Genomic DNA, 18,481 nt, shown 5'->3' on the forward strand with positions numbered 1-18,481 from the left:
TATGGTTTTCTTTTTTGTTGTTCTTGTTATTGTTTTGACCTTGCCACTTGGCTTGCAGGATTTTAGTTCCTCAACCAGGGATCGAACCCAGGCCCACAGCAGTGAAAGCATCAAGTCCTAACCACTGGACCATCAGGGAATTCTCATTAGCATGGTTTTCAAGGCTCTTCCCAATCCATCCTCATCCTGTCTTTCCCTACTTTATCTTCAACTTCTTTTGCAGCTAGAGTCTAACTCCATAAGTATCTTTTCCTGTTTCACATCCCTAGTGGTGTAACTGTATCCCTCCTATCTGAAAGCACTGTCCTTCTGCCCTCACTTGATACAATTCTGCCAGTTCTGTAACTATCAAGTCTTTCCTTCTCTCCCACCATGCCAGATCAAGTCCTGTACTCCTAGACCATGCATTGCCTCTAACCACGTTCTGTCTTGTGCTACAATTATTTGTGTGCATTAGCAAGCTTGGCAGATTGTATACATTATTTGGGCAGGACCTTGTAGGAAGTAGTTACTAGGCAACCTGGTACCAGAGGGCTTTCCCAGGTGGCACTAGTGATAAAGAACCTGCCTGCCAATGCAGGAGGCATAGGAAACTCGGGTTTGATCCCTGGGTCAGGAAGATCCCCTGAAGAAGGGCATAGCAACCCACTCCAGTATCCCACCCTGGAGAATCCCATGGACAGAAGAGCCCAGTGGGCTACAGTCCATGAGATTGCAGAGAGTCAAACATGACTGAAGCGACTTAGCATGCACACAACCTGGTACCACAGTTTATCAAAAATCATGTACTGATTATCACCTTTATATGTTTCACAGGGCGCTAATCACATCGCAAGGAAGCAATAGTATGCTTCTATGAAGATGTAGTCAGGGTGTGAGCCGCCTCATTGAGTGTAAAGTGTGCTTATCTTAGCATTATACCAAGGTAGTTGTTCTGACTCGGGTTTCTGGCTGAGAGCAATCAAAACCACAGAATTAGACTTGGGAGTTAAAATCCTTTTACTTTTTCACACTAAGTCCCTCAAATAATTAATGCTTTTCCTTTTATCATGAACAAATATGAGAACATAATCTTTTGTATTTTTTTAATTCAGAATTGATCCCTTTAGAATTGATATCATTTATATGTGTAGTTACACTGGGGAAGCATAATTATACCAAATAATGTCTTAAAGTGTTGGCCAGTGTTTCCTGGATGTGTTTTAAAGGGTCATTATTGTGGTTTTACATAATTATGTTTAGCTGAATACACAGCTGTGTCTTTTTCTTGTTAGAGAAAGGACTGACAATGTCTGGTAGGTCTGTCAGTTACAAACTGAAAAGCAGATAGATGAATATCATATCAAGATTATTTGATACATGTAGGATTATTTCAGAGAATATGTATAGAATTAATATTATTTTATCCAGGGAGAAGAAGTAATACAAAAAAACTAAATTTTTTACTTATTTATTCTATGTCAGGGTCTTTTTTTATCTTTATTTATTCCTCGTGAAGATACTATGGGGAAAAAAAAAAAAAAGATACTATGAAGTGAGACTTCCCTGGCGGCCCATTGGCTGAGACTCTATGCTTCAAGGCCGAGGTCCCAGGTTCAATCCCTGGTCAGGGAACTAGACCCACATGCTGCAGCTAAAAGTGTGCATGCCACAGCTAAAAGATCCTGTGTGCCACTGCTAAGACCTGGTGCAGCCAACTAAATAGATAAAGATAAATACTTTTCTAAAAAGGTACTATGGAGTAAGTACTATTGTTATGGATAAGAAATCTAACTTTTAGGGAAGGACACACAGCTTTAAGTGATGGGGCCAACACTCCCATTTAAATGCATGTGTCTCTGATACCAGAGCTCCTTACCATAGGAGGGTTCTATGTTGCCCTCCAACATGGGAATTTAAACAAACAAATAAACAAAAACAACAAAACTAGCATTGTTTTCAGACAAGGCTTTAGTGGGGAGAACAGGGACTACCTGTGGAAAAGTAGTGTGGTCTTTTGGGGCTGCTTATCACTTACTTTGCATCACAGAACTTTTAGTGTGAAATGGAGGCCCCTGTTGCTTGGATATGCACACTGTGCTCTGCGGTTGTCAAGGCTGTTGGAAGCAGTAGCCGATGAACCATGCATTCTACCTATCAGTTACGTTCTTTGGTTGTCACAAGAGCTGCAAGGAGTACTTTCATCTATATTGTTCACTCTTCAAATAAGGAAACTATTGACTCATTTCTAATCTCACCTCTTTTGGACAAAGGTTGGGACTCCTTTGATAATTACTAGAGCAAAACCAAATAATCCAGTTAATGGATAGGGTCTAGGTGATGTCAGTCTAGGTGATGTCAAGAGTATGGCTTTATGGTATTTTTTGACTTGAAGCCAATACTAGTATATTATACTTAAATGTTCTTGATACTATAATATGCCTAGTATTTAAAATATATTATCTCCTTAAATTCACATCAAAAACCCTACAAAGGGGTAAGTATTCTCATTTTTCAGTGAGGTAACTAAAACTGAAAATATTATATAATTTGTTTAAGGTTACAGAATTATTATTTCATTTGATGTCTATCTTGCCTTTAAGCCTGCGCTCTTTATATTATTCAGTGCGGTATCTGTAGCTCTTTCCCTAGTACCAAGTGGCCAGTGCTGCAGAGCTTGGGGAAAGAAGGCAGCCAAAAGAAACTTGGATGTAGGTAGGACCTAATTTGGACCTGACTCTGCAGAGATGCCAGTTGTACTTCCCCTGGGGTGTAACTCAGAAGAGTGGAACATTTCACTCCAAATGTGACTTTGGAATAGACTTCAGTTCAGGGAAAGGCCAATTGCTGTTTGCACAGTGGGGTCAGTCATAAAATGATGCAAACTGAAAGGGACCTTAGAGATCACCTGATCTAACCTTCTCATGTTACAGGAAACTACAACCCCAGTTCAACCATCTGATCTAGGTTATAGTTTTTGAGAGAACCAGTAGAGGAATACAGTCTGCTGCTCCAGGGCTCTCTGCTCTCACTTACACCACACTGTTGCCAGTCATTGGATGCTGGAGAACTCTCTTCTGTGTCTAATATTCTGACTTTCTTTATCACATAGGTACTTCAGTATCTGTAGACAAGATGGAACCAACTCCATTTAACAGACGGCAATGGGCTTCTCTATCGTTGAGGGTTACAGCCAAAGAACTTTCTCTTGTCAACAAGAACAACTCATCGGCCATCGTAGAAATATTCTCCAAGTAAGTGCTGATCCTGGCCCAAAAAGGACCATCTGTCTTGAGCAAACATTACCACCTGTCAGGGAGATCACTAAAGGAAGGACATGGTTTCTAATGACTTTCTGGAGCACCTTCTGGATTTTGAGTACCACACAAGACTCTGTGATAAAGGAAGATAATAATAATCAGGAGATATATTCTCTGTACTCGAATTTTTGTTCAGTTTGGGAAAGAATGAGATGTAAACACAGGAGAGAATTATGAAACACATAGATATTAATCACAAGGTTAGCAAGTCCAAAATGAATGGGAGTAAGAACTAGATATAGGATGAGAGGCAGTATGTGACCACCATGGATAGAAGCTGTCAGGAAGGCTTTCTGGTTGAGGTGAGGGGTTTTTTTTTTTTTGGTTTGGGGGGTTTTTTTGAGATAAGTTTTGAGGCAGGTTTTTAGTTGAAGGGAGTGTTGGATGCACTCTATGCCTATGTTGTCTAATAGGGTAGACACTACATATAAGGCTATTTAAATTTAAATTAATTAAAATAAATTAAATCATAGTCATTTAAATTAATTTCAATTAATTAAAATTAAATTACGGTTAAAATTCAGTTCATTAGCTGCACTAGCCACATTTCAACTGTCCAGTGGCTATGTGTAGCTGGTGGCTACCACACTGGATATTGCAGAGACATTTCACTGTTGCATAAGGCTCTGTTGACCGGTGTAAACTCTGTAGGCAGACTGCAGTCCATTGGCTGCCTATTTTAGTAAATGAAGGTTTATTGGAATACAGCCATGTCTTTTTGTGTATTGGCTGTGGCAGCTTTTGTGCCACAACAGCAGATTTAAAGCAGAGACCGTATGGCCCTCAAAGCCTAAAATATTTACTATCTGGCAGTTTAAGGAAAAGTTTGTTGACCCCTGCTCTGCACTATGGGTTTTTTGATATGAGGGCCCCTTTCCTTTGTATGTTATATTCCTAGTGTGTAGCCTGACAATTAGAACATATTTGCACTCAGCAAATGTTGAGGGAATGGGATAAGCTAGTGAGATGGTAAGCACGTTAACTTCACTCAGCTAGAGATGCCATAGAGCTTAGGGAAGATGGTATGTTTACCTAAGTAGAATTTCTTACTTTAGAGGAGATACATTTAAAAGAAGGAAGATGGGAAAGATTTAAAGAAAGTGACTGTGGGAGCTATATCTAGAGTACAGCTAAATACCAGTAGGAAGTTTCTGTAACCTACCACTGTCACCTTTTCTTCAATGACAAATCCACCAACCACCTCCTCTGTGGAATACACTGCCCTTCTGACCTGTTCACCGTGGGTATCGCTTAAGGTGGGGTAGAGACGGAGGGAGAGTGCACAGCCCTTTCCCCTTCTATGTTATGCATTTTATATTGCTGTAAATTTATCTCAAACTTATATTCTTATCAAAAAGAAAAGAAAATCAGTAAAGATATTGCAGAAAAAAGAATCCAGATCTGAAAAACTATTAAGACTTAACTCCTGGCCTCAAGGAATGTAACAGTATAGTTTAGTATAATTTATATTAGTAGAAGTCCTCAAACTTCCTTCATTTCAAGACTCATGTGAGATACTTGTTAATAATATGGTGTTCCAATTATCTATTGCTGCACAGAAAAAAAAAATCTCCAAAATTTAGTGTCTTAAAATAATAATAGCATTTATTTTGCTGTGAGTCTCTGATTAGGGCAGTGCTTGCCTTTGTTGCCTTCACCATCCTCGGTGTCTCAGAACTGGGGCCATAGTCATCTAAAGGCTTACTCACTCATAAGTCAGGTGGTGGATGCTGGCAGTCATCTGGGCTCTCAGCTGGGGCCATGATCAGAATAGCCGCACGTGGCTTTTCCATGTGGCTGCTTGGCTTGCTTGTCTGGGTTTCAAGGGCAAGCATCCAGAGAGGGAAGGAAGGAGGGACAAAGAAGGAAGGGAGTCAGAGTAGTGGTTATGTAGTCTTTATGACCCACCCTCAGAATTTATTCAGTATCACTCTTACCACATTCTCTTCATTAGGACTGTATCATTAAGCCTGGCTCATATTCAGAGGGAGGGGAATTTGACTCTACCTTTTGGTGGGAGAAGTGTCAGAGATTTGGGGGGACATATTTTAAGCCATCCGGTATGGCTTCTCGACTCCTCCCTTAAAAATTCTGATTCGATGTATCTGTGATGGGCCCCAAGGATTTGTTTTTAACAAGTGTAGTCTAGTGGTTTTTAACTTCAGGGAAGTTCAAGAAGCACTGGTAATGGAAGAGATGGACTTGTGAACTTGAACATAAAGCAGAACAAATAAGGGTTATTTGTAGGAGAAGTCAATGGCACCCACTCCAGTACTCTTGCTGGCAAATCCCATGGATGGAGGAGCCTGGTGGGCTGCAGTCCATGGGATCGGATCGCTAAGAGTCGGACACGACTGAGCGACTTCACTTTCACTTTTCACTTTCATGCATTGGAGAAGGAAATGGCAACCCACTCCAGTGTTCTTGCCTGGAGAATCCCAGGGGCGGCAGAGCCTGGTGGGGTGCCATCTATGGGATCGCACAGAGTCGGACACGACTGAAGCGACTTAGCAGCCGCAGTTCAAGTAAAGATTCAAGTAAAGGATCATGAACGCTGAACGTGAATAAAGGAAATAGGAAAGCAAGCAGTCAAGCATGAGGAAATACAGAAGGGAGAAGGGATTGGCACAGTTCAGTTAGGACAGATGATGGAAGGCCTTGAGTACCATGCTGAGTTTGGGATTTAGTTAGATAAGCAGCAGAAACAATGATTAGGCTTCTATTTAGAAAGATGCTCTGGCAACAATGTAAAAGATATATTGGAAAGGTGACAGACTGATAGTATGGAGACACATTCTGAGACTCTCTTGAGAACCCACATGAAAGTTATTGAGGGTGGGGGCGGGAGGAGTGGAAAGGAAGGGGAGGTTTTGAGACAGTGTTGAGATATGATTAATGGGATTTGGAAACTCTGTTCTGCAGAGAAAACTTCTCCACATTCTTGCCCTTTTCACCCTCCCCAGCCCCACCTCTCTTTCACTGAACTTGGTTTTCCCTTGACATGCATTCTATCTGAGTCATGCCTGTTTTTTTGTTTTTTGTTTTTTGTTTTTTTTTGTGCATGCTACCCTGAAATTTTCTGGGACCAGGACTCAGGGGTGCTATCTCTCAGCTACTGTTTCCCATCCATTGTTTTTGTTTTTCTTTTTTTTCTTTTTTCCTGCCTTGTTCTGAAGTTCTAAACCTGTGCTTTAAGCTTACATCTAACCATAGTATCCTTATCCTCCCCATCATGGCAGTGGTGTGCCAAGCTCCTTGCCTTCCTGGGGGACCCTAGCTTCCCACTTCATTTTCTCTTCACTATTTCTCAACATTTTGGATGAGGCAGATCTTCCTTGTACAGGATGCTCATCATCTTGCCTTCCTCCAAATGCTAATAGTTCCCCATGATATGGTGACAGCCAAAAAAAAATGGGGAGGGGGAAACCCCAAGAAGATTCCCACACACTTCCAAATGTCTGCTGGGGCCAGTGTAGAATCACCGACCCACATAAATGACCTGTCTGATAGTATGGACTCGTCATTTCTTCATTTCTTATTTATTTACTTATTTATTAATAATGCACCATGTGGCTTGTGGAATCTTAGTTCCCTGACCAGGGATTGAACCCACGCCACAGCAGTGAATGCACTGAGTCCTAACCACTGGACCACTAGGAAATTCCTGTGGATTCATCATTTCTTAATCTTCCATATGTCTTCCATCTGCTCGTTGTCTCCCATGCCCGTGTATCTAGTCCCAACCTTCTCATCACCCAGAATCTGTCTCTGAAATATGTGTTTAGAAAACCTAGTTTCTAATTAGAGCCTCCTGTCCTACCTATTCTACTTTCTTATTCCCACTGACCTTGCTCTTTGGCCAAACTGGAATACCCAGGCCATGATTGTTGGTCCTTTTCTTGGCTTCACTTCCTTCCCCGCCTAACTCGGTCAGTCACTTTAGTTAAACTTTTGCCCTTCCTCAGTTCCCGTCCCAGGGTTTTATTCTGTCGTCATCCATTTCAGACAATTCTCAAGATAGAGAATTTGGGTCCTGTAGTAGCACTGATGAGAGGAAGTTGAAAAAAGTTGCTCATTTTAGGGGCTTCTTAATCTTGCAGAGAGAAAATGCAAAGGAACCTTAGAGGCCACCTTCTCACAGCATAATAGGGTGACTGTCTTTTCACCGCAAATGTTTTAAGGGCAAATGGCAGTTATGCAAAATTGTAAATGCTGAACCCATTAATCAGAATCAGTGTGCCAGGTACTATGGTAGATTCTTGATGGAAATTGACATTATTTCTAATCCTAATAAAAAACTATATGAGGAAGGACCTGATCCCTAATTTATGGTTGAGAACACTGAGGTGTAGAGTTAACCTGCCCCCAAGTTAATATTTTGTATCTGTCTAGTACTTTTCTTCTGATGCATAGATCCTACTATTGAACTGGTTTTGAAGGATGAATAGAATTTTATTTGGTAGGCTGGGAGGATGGTGGTGACATGGCAGAGGAAGAACAGTCATAGGAAGTAAGGTACAGAAATGGGAAAGAGCATGGGGTGTTTACAACAGTGAAAACCAGAGAATCAGCCTGGATTTCTTCTCCAGGTTTCATACTTGATAGAGCCATATTGCTGATACTGCTTAAGGCTTTGAGGATTCACTCACAGTAGGTTCCCAAAGTAGATTGTAGGACTTCTTTCCACAAAGCATACATTAATTTCTACTTCTAACACTACTGACCTCATTTTCTCTTATTTTGAAACAGTCTCTCTTAGAGAATTCTAATTCTTTAATTAGAATTAGTAAATGGAGTTTAGTATTAGTAAATCCTATACAAGTCTAGTTAAGAGACCCTAGGAAACCTTGGGAGGTTTGTGATCAGAGGCTAATTCAAAAATGTTATTTGGAGAAAGCTTCATCTGGCTGCTCTTTATAAGATTAGCTGGGCTTTACTTTCTAAGTGTTAATAACGTTGCACATAATTATGTACGTAAGAGTCATTTTTGTAGCATCATAGCTTATGTCTCATGAGTGCTTTATAACTCCAGATTGATTTCTTTCATTAAGCCTCTGTACTACCTAAAGCATTAAATCTGAATAAGGAGGATGCTCTTGATGAGTCAGTTTGAACAGCCAGCTTTGGTTTCACTCACCAGTGACTTCAGCATGGAAGAATCCTTTGCTTGATTAAAGGTTGACTCTTTTAGTAGAATTTGGTTTCTTGGTTCTCTTTAACTTATTTTTTAATGAATTTATTTTCCTTGTTTTGGCTATGCTGGGTCTTCGCTGCTGCATGGGCTTTCTCTCTAGCTGCAGTGAGCGAGCGCCTTCTCTCTAGCTGCAGTGAGCGAGGGCTTTCTCTCTAGCTGCAGTGAGCGAGGGCCTTCTCTCTCTCTAGCTGCAGTGAGCGAGGGCCTTCTCCCTAGCTGCAGTGAGCGAGGGCCTTCTTTCTCTCTAGCTGCAGCAAGCGAGGGCCTTCTCTCTAGCTGCAGTGAGCGAGGGCTTTCTCTCTAGCTGCAGTGAGCGAGGGCCTTCTCTCTAGCTGTGGTGCGCAGGCTTCTCCTGTTGCAGAGCACAGGCTCCAGGTGCTTGGGCTTCGGTGGTTGTGGCTTCTGGCTCTAGAGAGCAGGCTCAATCGCTGTAGCACACCAACTTAGTCTTTCTGAGGCTTGTGGGATCATCTTGGACCAGGGATTGAACCCATGTCTCCTGCATTGGAGACACCCCTAGCCATCAGGGGAGCCCATCACTCATATGAAGGGAATCTAGCCCAGTGGTTTTCAAACTATCATAATTGAGTTCTTTAGAGGAATTTCAGAGGTCAGTTCTGGGAAGGCAGGAAGATCTAAAGGACCATGCATGTGACCTTTCACCCCAGAGGTCCTGCTTTGATCCCTTTAATATGTGAGGTTCTAAGTTATCATTTGAAAAGAGGATTCTCCAGCAAAAAGAACTACTGATCTAGCTAACCTTTGTTCCATTCCTCTGACAAATAAGAATCTTGAGATCCAGCATTTATGATGAAAGATCACACCCCAAGATAGTGGCAGAGCTTAACCCAGGACACTTAATCCCCCCACCACCATGCCTCCCCTCCTATCCCTGCTCCTCCCACTCTTGTTATAACTTTACCCATTCCGTAGACCCAAGAAAGAGCAGGTTTATATTTAGTTTTCTGTGACTGTCCTTCCATCATTAAGAAAAACTTTGACCCTCAGATCTCTACTTCTTTGCTTTTCTGTACTATTTTAGTGGTGAAATTGTTCCAGAAGAAAATGCATTGCCTAAAACTTGGGAATTTCCATTTTCCTCTTTTTTTTTTTTTTGGCTCAGTGAGACCTTTCCTCTATTTGAGGGCATACAAGCAAAAGAGTCATGGCTCAGGAACTCCGTTCTCTGGCCTTAGAAAAGTTTGAGACAGTTATTACTCCCCAGATAATTTTAGCATCCTCCATCAGCTGCCTGCCTCGCAGCTGAGCATTAATAAGCAGTTGCAAGATTAAATTCTGTATGTGAAGAGGAGACTGGAGGACAAGAAAATCTAGGAAGGGAAGAGGAATATGCTTTTAATTATAGAAATCTCACGACAAATATTTTTTCCCTCAGGTTTGAATCTTTTAAAATGCCTTTTCCCTCCCCATCAGAGACCTTCACATTTTGTGTCAGAATAATACTAACTGCTCTGAGCATATTTGAAGAAAATCTAAAGCCTGAATCCTAATCTAACATTGAATTCAGAAGTATTATACCTCAATATCTCTTAGCATTTAAAGTGTCAAAATGTAAAAGTACCAAGGACCTTACTTGAAAGAAAGCAGTGGTGTGGAACCTTTCTCCCTGAGTATCCACTGTTTAGCAAGTACTTCATTACAAATAAAGGGTGGTGATATTTGAATGGAAGTTTCAAAATACAGTTCAAGACTGCCATTGGCGTATACACCTGTATCTTACAGATGCCTCAGTGCTAAAAGAACAGGACTAAAGGTGAAGACTGTTTTGATCTTTCTTTAAATCTGTGTTTCTATTAAGACAATAAAGGGAAGGGAACCGCTGAGCTTATTTATCCAACTAACCATGGTGTAAATTGTTCTCCTTGCCTTGGAGGGCAATTGACCAAGAATCAACCTGTCTGCTGACTGGGCTCTGGCTTTCATATATTGTATTATATTGCTGTAATATACTGTAGATTATTACCCAAGGAGTGTGGAAACACAAGTTCAAGGCCAACTTTTAGTTCCTTTCTAGCTCTAATCTGCTGTGTTTCTGCATTTCTATTTTCAGGGACTCTCAGATACATTTCACTTTTCACTTTCCGATACATTAGTACAAGTGGGGAAAAAAAATACACAGGGCCGTTCACCAAAGCACTATTTGTAATGATAGATAACTGTAAACAATCCAAATGCCCATTAAAAGGACTATGGGTTAATAAATTATAATGGAAGAGGATTGCCAAGGTTACCAAAGACTTCTGTGTTGCTTAGAAAAGTTATCTAAAACATATTGAGGAGATGTTTGTTAGCCTTCATCTTAGATGACCTCTTGCCACTTTTCCTCACATTTTTTCTCCCCTTGGTTTCTCTGGAAGTCTCTTGTTTTTCCTCCTACCTCTGTTGCTTCTCATTCTCCTACCTCTGTTCCTTCTCTGTTCTCTAACAGGGAATGAGAACCTCTTCTTCATGTTCTGACTGCTAATTGTTAGTGTCTCCAGGACTGAGTTCTGAGCCTTTTCTTACATTGCACATTCTTCATAGATGATATCACACACTTACACAGCTTTCATACCATCTGTGGATGGACAAGTCCTTAATTTGTATTGTTCATTCAGATCTCTCTTTCCAGCTCTAGAACATGTATTTAATCACTGTTACCACCAAGGGGATGTTTTGGTTAGCATGGCTAACACAGAACTCTTCATCCTCCCCATCCCCAGCTTTGCTCCTCCGTCCATTGACTCAGCTGTTGAAAACTTGGGAATCATTCCTGACTTGTTCCTCATTACCAACCCTGTTGATTCGACTTCTGAAATATACCTCACGTCTATTCACCTTCTCTCCTGTGCTACCTCCCTGGACCTTCCAGCATCATCTGTCACCATTGCTACCTCTATCTTGCACCCCGACTCCGGTCCATTCTCCACACAGCATCCAGTGCTCTTTTGAAAACATAGCTTGGGGACTTTCTCAGTTGTTTGGAGGTTGTTAAGACTCTTGCACTCTCCAGCAGGGGGCATGGATTCAATCCCTAGTTGGGGAACTAAGATCCCACATGCTACTCGGCATAGCCAAAAAATAAAATAAAAACATAGCTTGGATTAATGACCATTCATTGTACCATTGACCATTCATTCATTGTACCTAAGATTACATTCAAAATTTTTAGAATAGCCTGCAAAGCCCTTGATGCCTGGCATCATCTCCTGACCTCTGCCTTTCTCAATGTGCTTCAGTAACATTGGAGTTCTTTGTCTATCTTATACATGGGAGACGCTGTCTTGCCTTAGGGACTTTGTGTGTGCTCTTTTTCTATGCCTGGAATGTTTTTCTTGCTTTGTTTTGCCTGGCTAACTCCTGATCAAACTGCAGATTTCAGCCTAAAGGTCATTTCCTCAGCAAGGCTTTTCTTCACACACACACACACACACACACACACACACACACACTACCCCACCCTACCCCACACCCGCCTTCTCAATTGCTTTTCTTCACACACACATACACACACACACACACACCACCCCACCCTACCCCACACCCGCCTTCTCAATTGCTTTTCTTCACACACACATACACACACACACACACACACCCCACCCCACCTTAGCCCACACCCACCTTCTCAATTCAGTTCCTTTGTTAGGTTGTTTAATAATACTCTGTCCTTCTTTGAAAGATTTATCCCTATAGTATGTGTTTAATATTTAAACCATAAGCTGTCTGAGAGCAGGAACTATGCCTTTTTTGGTTATTTCTTTCACTATTTTTTCTCTAGTGCCTAGAACATACTTTTTTTTTTTTTTTTTTGCCGGTGCCACTTGGCTTGCGGAGGCTTGTGGAATCTTAGTTTCCCAGTCAGGGATTGAACCAAGGCCATGGCAGCGAAAGCACCAAGTCCTAACCACTGGGCCACAAGGGTCCCCGGTGGCTCAGATGGTAAAGAATCTGCCTGCAGTGCAGGAGATCCAGGTTCAATTCCTGGGTCAGGAAAATCCCCCGGAGATTTGTGGGAATGGCAGCCCACTCCAGTATTCTTGCACGGGGAAAGCCCATGGACAGAGGACCCTGGTGGATTATAGTCCATGGGGTCAAAAAGACTGAGTGGCTAACACTTTCACTATTTCTTGAATGAAAACTCAAGCTGTTCTAAAATGGAGAAAAGTAGATGCAGTATAGTATGTACAATATTATTTGTTAAATATGTTGCAAATGCAGTATTATTTTAAAATTTTATATATTTTAGATGTTAATCTCTTATCAGATATATGATTTTCAAATATTTTCTGGCATTTCATGGTTTGCCTTATTGAAAAAACTGTCTTTTCCCCGTTAGATGGTTTTGATACCCTTGTCAAAACCCTTTGACCATATATGTGAGGTTTTATTTCTGGGCTCTCTATTCCATTCCATTGATCTTATATCACTGTCTTTATGCTGTTACCGCACTCAATTTTTACAAAATTTTGGTAATATATACATAACGTATAATTTACCATTTTAACCATTTTAAGTATACATTTCAGTGGCATTAAGTCCATTTACACTGTGCAACCATGCTTTTGTTCTTTATATAGCTGTGTAGTATTCCATTGCATGAATACATTATAATTTATTTATCGGTCTGCTGCTAATGGACATTCAGGTTGTTTTCAGTCATTTGCTATTATATTTAGTGCAGTGACAAATAATCTAATGTAAAAGTTATTTTTGCTTATGTGAGTGCACCTATAAGATAAATTCTGGAAACAGAATTGGCAAATTGTAACATTTAGGCTTTTGTAATTTTTGTAAAATTGACAAAATGCCTTCCCTAGAGGTTTTATTTATTTACCCTCAGAGTATTGGCTTTTTTTTTCTTAAAAAAATGTTTTTTCTTAATTAGATAAGAAACGTTCTTAGTGTTGTTTGAATTTTTATTTTGAGGCTGAACATTCTTATTTTTTGAGTCACTTGATATTTTCTGTGAACTCTGTGTTTATGTTTATGCCCATTTTTCTATTAAGTTTCTTTTGTTGACTTCACTGATTTGTAAGAGTTCTTTGTATTTTAGGGAAATTACCCTTTTGTCTGTAATATGTTTCAAGTATCTCTCTAGCTTGTTATTTGACTTACAGCAGTTCTAATCCCATTTTTTTCCATAAGCTGTGGTCAGTAAAATCCCAATTGTTTTTGGAAGTTCTTTCATCCTACCCTTTAAGAAAACTCTGCTCAGTTTCAGAGTATTACTCAGTCTAGTGAATGAGACACTGCTACCTGATTGTTAAACTTTAAGCGGTAGTAAGAACTGGAGGAGACCTTAGAAATCCTCTCACGATCACTTAATTTTGTGGATGAGGCCCAAACAACTTATATAACCCAGGTTACGTAGTAGGAAAGTAATGATGTTAAATCTAGGAGTTTCCTCTGGCTTCCATTTTGGATGAGGTTGTTCTATTTAATACACACACTAAGGAAGTGCTGAGCTTGTGAAGGTATTTATGAGTTGAAAGTTAGTTTCGGTTAGGGAATGGACCCTTTCCCATATTGTTCTTTATCTTCTTGTCTCATCTCCTTTTCCCTGCCCAGATGCCTTGAAAATTCTGAAAGTCTGCCTTAAGGAAGGAACAAGTGACCCATTGACCAAGCCCTTTTCTAGGGTTGGGGTTAGGTTGGTGGGTTCAAGGCCTGCAGGCCCAAGGAATCAAATCAGTAAATTCTAGGCATGCAGGCCTCACGTGGTGGGGATTCTTCTAGTGATAGTGCTGCCTTCAGCGTTTGACTCAGAGGCTCTGAGGAAGCCCCATTAAGACCGTTCTGAGTGGTCTGGAGATTTGCTGTGGCCTGGATGTCCCAAGCCTTTATTGCCTTCAAATGGGGGAAACCTGATCACCCCTGAAAAGCCCTGGGACTTCAGTTGTTCCTCAGGAATCTCCTGAGCAAATAGTAAAAATGATAAAATAAAATGATTGAAAGTAATAATAAAATTAAAGGAATAAAATTATAGAAGCCTGTTCATCAACTCTAAGATGCCATCAACTGTAGGCTGGGCCATTATTTTATGCATCACTAAAGAAAAAATACTGTTAATTAAAAGGAATAATGCTTGCTTAGCATAGAAACTTTCTCACAAATCACTCTTACACATAAATTTAAAAAAAGGAAAACAATTTTTCTTTCTATGGCAAATCGAAGTGTATTCTCATTAAAGACATTTCAGTGGCATCCCTGGTGGCTCAGACGGTAAAGCGTCTGCCTGCAATGCCGGAGACCCGGGTTTGATCCCTGGGTCAGGAAGATCCCCTGAAGAAGGAAACGGCAATCCACCGTTCCAGCACTCTTGCCTGGAAAATCCCATGGACCGAGGAGCCAGATAGGCTATAGTCCATGGGGTCGCAAAAAGTTGGACACGGCTGAGCGACTTCACTTTCACTTTCATAATACCTTCAAATATATTTAACTGAGCAAAAGCGACAGTACCAATAGCTTAGGCTAAATTTACACATGTACAGGCCATATGACTACTTCTTGATCATTTGGCTGACAAGAACTGTAAGATTTTAGAGGCGTTAATGAGTGGGGAAAGTGCAACCTAGGATTAATGTAATACTGTATCCTTTGACTAATTCCAAAGCATTTATATACATGGCTTTTTATACATCATTTATTCTTCCCAGCATTATAGTAGATCGTTTTCTAGGTAAGGGAACTGAGGCTTAGAGACGTTGACTTGCCCCAGATCACAGTAAGTAATGAAACGGAGACTTAAAAACCCCAGGCTTTCTGCTGTCTCCATTTTCCCAGCGTTTGTCCTCATCGTCTTGGCTTTTCTCTTAGAGCAGTTGGCTGCAACAGTGCAGGAAGTGAGGGCTGCCCTGATTCTTTGCTTTTGAGACAGGTGACTGATGATAATCCTTGGCAGAGATAGGTGTGCAGATATGGTTTTCTTGAAGTTTGAAAGTGTAAAAATTTAAGTTTAATTTGAGGATATTCTCTTTCCCCCCCACCCCTCTTCTCTAAGGTACCAGAAAGCAGCGGAAGAAGCAAACATGGAAAAGAAGAGAAGTGTAAGTATTTGGAAGCCCTGCGACATGTGGAACTTCGTGGTCACAGCTCATGTGGCCCAGCCACCTGCGGCCTCTGCGGGACCGTGGGCTCCGCATCAGCTGAGCCAGGCCTTTGTGCCAGCTGGTCTCATTGGTGAACCATTTGCCCAGGAGAACTTGGCTCAGGTGCAGAGAATCTTATTTTTTTCCCTGAGGTGTTCCTTTGAGCCACTTTTTCTTTCCTGAGTTGAGTGAAAGACAGAAGGCCAAGTACTTTGCTTGTGGTTATAAAATGGCTTACTGCTTCTGCTCAAATCAGGAGACAGGGCTTCCTAGGCTGTTGTTTTTTTTCCAAATCAAACAACCGGAAAGTCTCTCTGCATTTAAATGGTAGCAGCTGTGCAGCTGTTGTCATTCCCCTGGGTTCTTTGTTTAAAGCAAACTTCTTGACCCAGTCTAGTTAGCAAATTTCTTAGCAGCAGGATCCACCAAAGGCGAAAACCTCAGAACCAGCTCTCGGCTCTACCCATTTTGTACTTTCCCGCTGGCTAACTTCCAGTTTGGCTGGGTTGTGTATTTCTTTTGAAATCTTACTTGATTTCTTCATATGAGGGGAAAAGCCTCACATATTTGGGCAAGAATTCTTCATTTGTCTGGCATTACAAAAATATCCTCCTGGCAGTTTTCAGCACCTAACCTATTTAAATGAGTGCAAAGCATGCCTCTGTCACTTTGTCTTCTCCAAGGGGGCAATGCTGACTGGGTCTTTGACAATTTTCCTGTAATTCGAGAATGGAGCCCTTCTGGTGCACTGTAAGAAAACTTACCATCATTTCACTCAACTGCTGGTTTTCTTTTCTTTCCTGCTCTCTCTCTTGCTTGTTATTTTTCCCCTTTCTCTTTTCTTCATTCCTTTTTTCCTTTCACTCATTCATTTTAGCAAGTATTCAGAGTGCCCACTATATGCCAAGCACTGCTTTAGACACTAATACAGATTACATCTCTGCCCGCATGGAGTTTATATTCTGGTGGAAGAGACAGACAATAAAGATGTAGCAGGTATAAAACAAAATGAAGCAGGTAAGAGGGATGAGTGTAGTGGTCAAGGAGACATTTGAGCAGAGGTCTGAGGACAGGAGCGTGGGAGAAAAATAATTCAGGCAGAAGATAAGAGAACATGAACATGCCTCAAGGCAAGAACATCCTAAATGTATCTGAGGAATAAGAAGAGAAATGTCATGTCCAGTTATTGTGAGGACATGGACCTTAATTCTGATTAAATGGGGGCCTTTGAAGGGTTTGTGCAAAGGAGTAATGTGATCTGACTGAAATTTTAGAAAGAGGAGGAAGAGACTAGAGGAACAGTAGCAAAAGCGTGAAGACCAATTATAAGACAATTGCAGTGATTTAGGCAAAAGATGATAATAGATTGGACTGGAGTAGTAGCTATATGGGCTTCCCACATGGCTCAATGGGTAAAGAATCCACCTGCAATGCAGGAGACATAAGAGATGTGGGTTCAGTCCCTGAGTCAGGAAGATCCCCTAGAGGAGGGCAGGGCAACGCACTGCAGTATTTTTGCCTGGAGAATCCCAAGGACAGAAGAGCCTGGCGGGCCACAGTTCATGGATCACAGAGTCAGACACAACTGAAGTGCCTGAGCATAGCACAGCACACAGTAGCTCTATAGGTGATGAGAAGTGGTCAGGATTTATACTGAAGGTAGAGAGGAAGAATTGCAACAATCCATTTGGCCCAAACACCAGGAAAAATTCCAGTGAGATCAGGAAGGTGGCAGTAAAAACAAGTTTAGAGAAGGGAAAATATTTGTTAGAAGCTTAGCTTTGGACATGTTAAATGTAATTCTTTATTAAGACTTCCAAGTAGAGATGTCAAATAGGAGCTTCGATGTACAAATCTGTAACTGGAAGAGATCCAGCCTGGAGAGGAGATGTGTGTGTATCAAAGTATCAGTGGTTTGTAAAGATAAGAAATGGATGAGATCACCTGGGGATTGAGTGTAGCTAGAAAAGAGGTCTGAGTACTGAGCTCAAGGGCAACTTGCCATTTGAAGGTTGGAGAGAGAAGGAAGAACCAGCAAAGGAGACTTAAGAAGGAGCAGCTGGTGAGATGCAGTGAAAAAAAGAGAATGCAGGACCAGACGTCCAGTGAGGAAAGTGTTTTCAAAAGGCAAACTATCGAGTCAAACACACAGGCTAAGAATTGACAATCAGATTTGGCAACATGAAGATCATTGGTCTCTCTGTGCTGTCTGGTAGTGATGGGCTAAAGGCCTGATTGAACTAGGTTGTCCAGTCAAGACAGTCGGATAACCAAAGTTGATACCGCAGTAGAGATAAACATTTATGGAACATCTTTAATGTGTCAGGTCCTGAAAGCACTAAGAGGAATAGGATGTGGTCCCCGCCTTCAAGGAACTGCTTAGAGTTTAGAAAGTAGGATTCATTCTATTTATTTTTAAAATCAGATAGCATTCTCTTTTTTAAAATCTTTGTTTATGTTATTTTTGGCTGCACTGGGTCTTCGTTGCAGCGTGCGGGCTTTTCTCTAATTGCAGCAAGTGGGGGCTACTCTCTAGTTCTGGTGCTTGGGCTTTTCACTCTAGCGCCTTCTCTTGTTGCAAGGCACAGGCTCTAGGCATATGGACTTCAGTAATTGTGGCTCTCAGGCTTAGTTGCTCCATGCCATGTGGAATCTTCCTGGACCAGGGATCGAACCTGTGTCCCCTGCATTGGCAGCTGGACTTCCAACCACTGGACCACCAGGGAGTCCCAGAAAGTAGGATTTAGAATCTCAGTGTGGTAAGTACCATTTTAAAGAAATGTGCAAGGTGCTGGGGGATAATTAAGGAAGGACTCATAACCTGGACTATGTCATGTCAAGGGAGACATCCCAAAAGAAGTGGTGTCTGACTGAGCCTGAAGGATGACTAGGAATTA

The 18,481-nt window shown here is 41.3% G+C and overlaps 1 protein-coding gene across 4 annotated transcripts in view; it reads left to right on the forward strand.

Moving 5' to 3' along the window:
• Positions 1-18,481, forward strand: part of LIMA1 (LIM domain and actin binding 1) — a 90,479-nt gene that overhangs the window by 29,660 nt on the left and 42,338 nt on the right. For all 4 annotated transcript variants that reach the window (XM_069584425.1, XM_069584427.1, XM_069584428.1 and 1 more), the window contains exons 2-3: positions 3,092-3,233; positions 15,497-15,542. In XM_069584425.1, the coding sequence (XP_069440526.1) occupies positions 3,115-3,233; positions 15,497-15,542 (165 nt within the window). In that variant the 5' untranslated portion in view covers positions 3,092-3,114. The remainder of the gene's footprint in view (positions 1-3,091; positions 3,234-15,496; positions 15,543-18,481) is intronic.

Source organism: Ovis canadensis, chromosome 3, assembly GCF_042477335.2.
Source record: "Ovis canadensis isolate MfBH-ARS-UI-01 breed Bighorn chromosome 3, ARS-UI_OviCan_v2, whole genome shotgun sequence".
Lineage (NCBI taxonomy): Eukaryota > Metazoa > Chordata > Mammalia > Artiodactyla > Bovidae > Ovis > Ovis canadensis.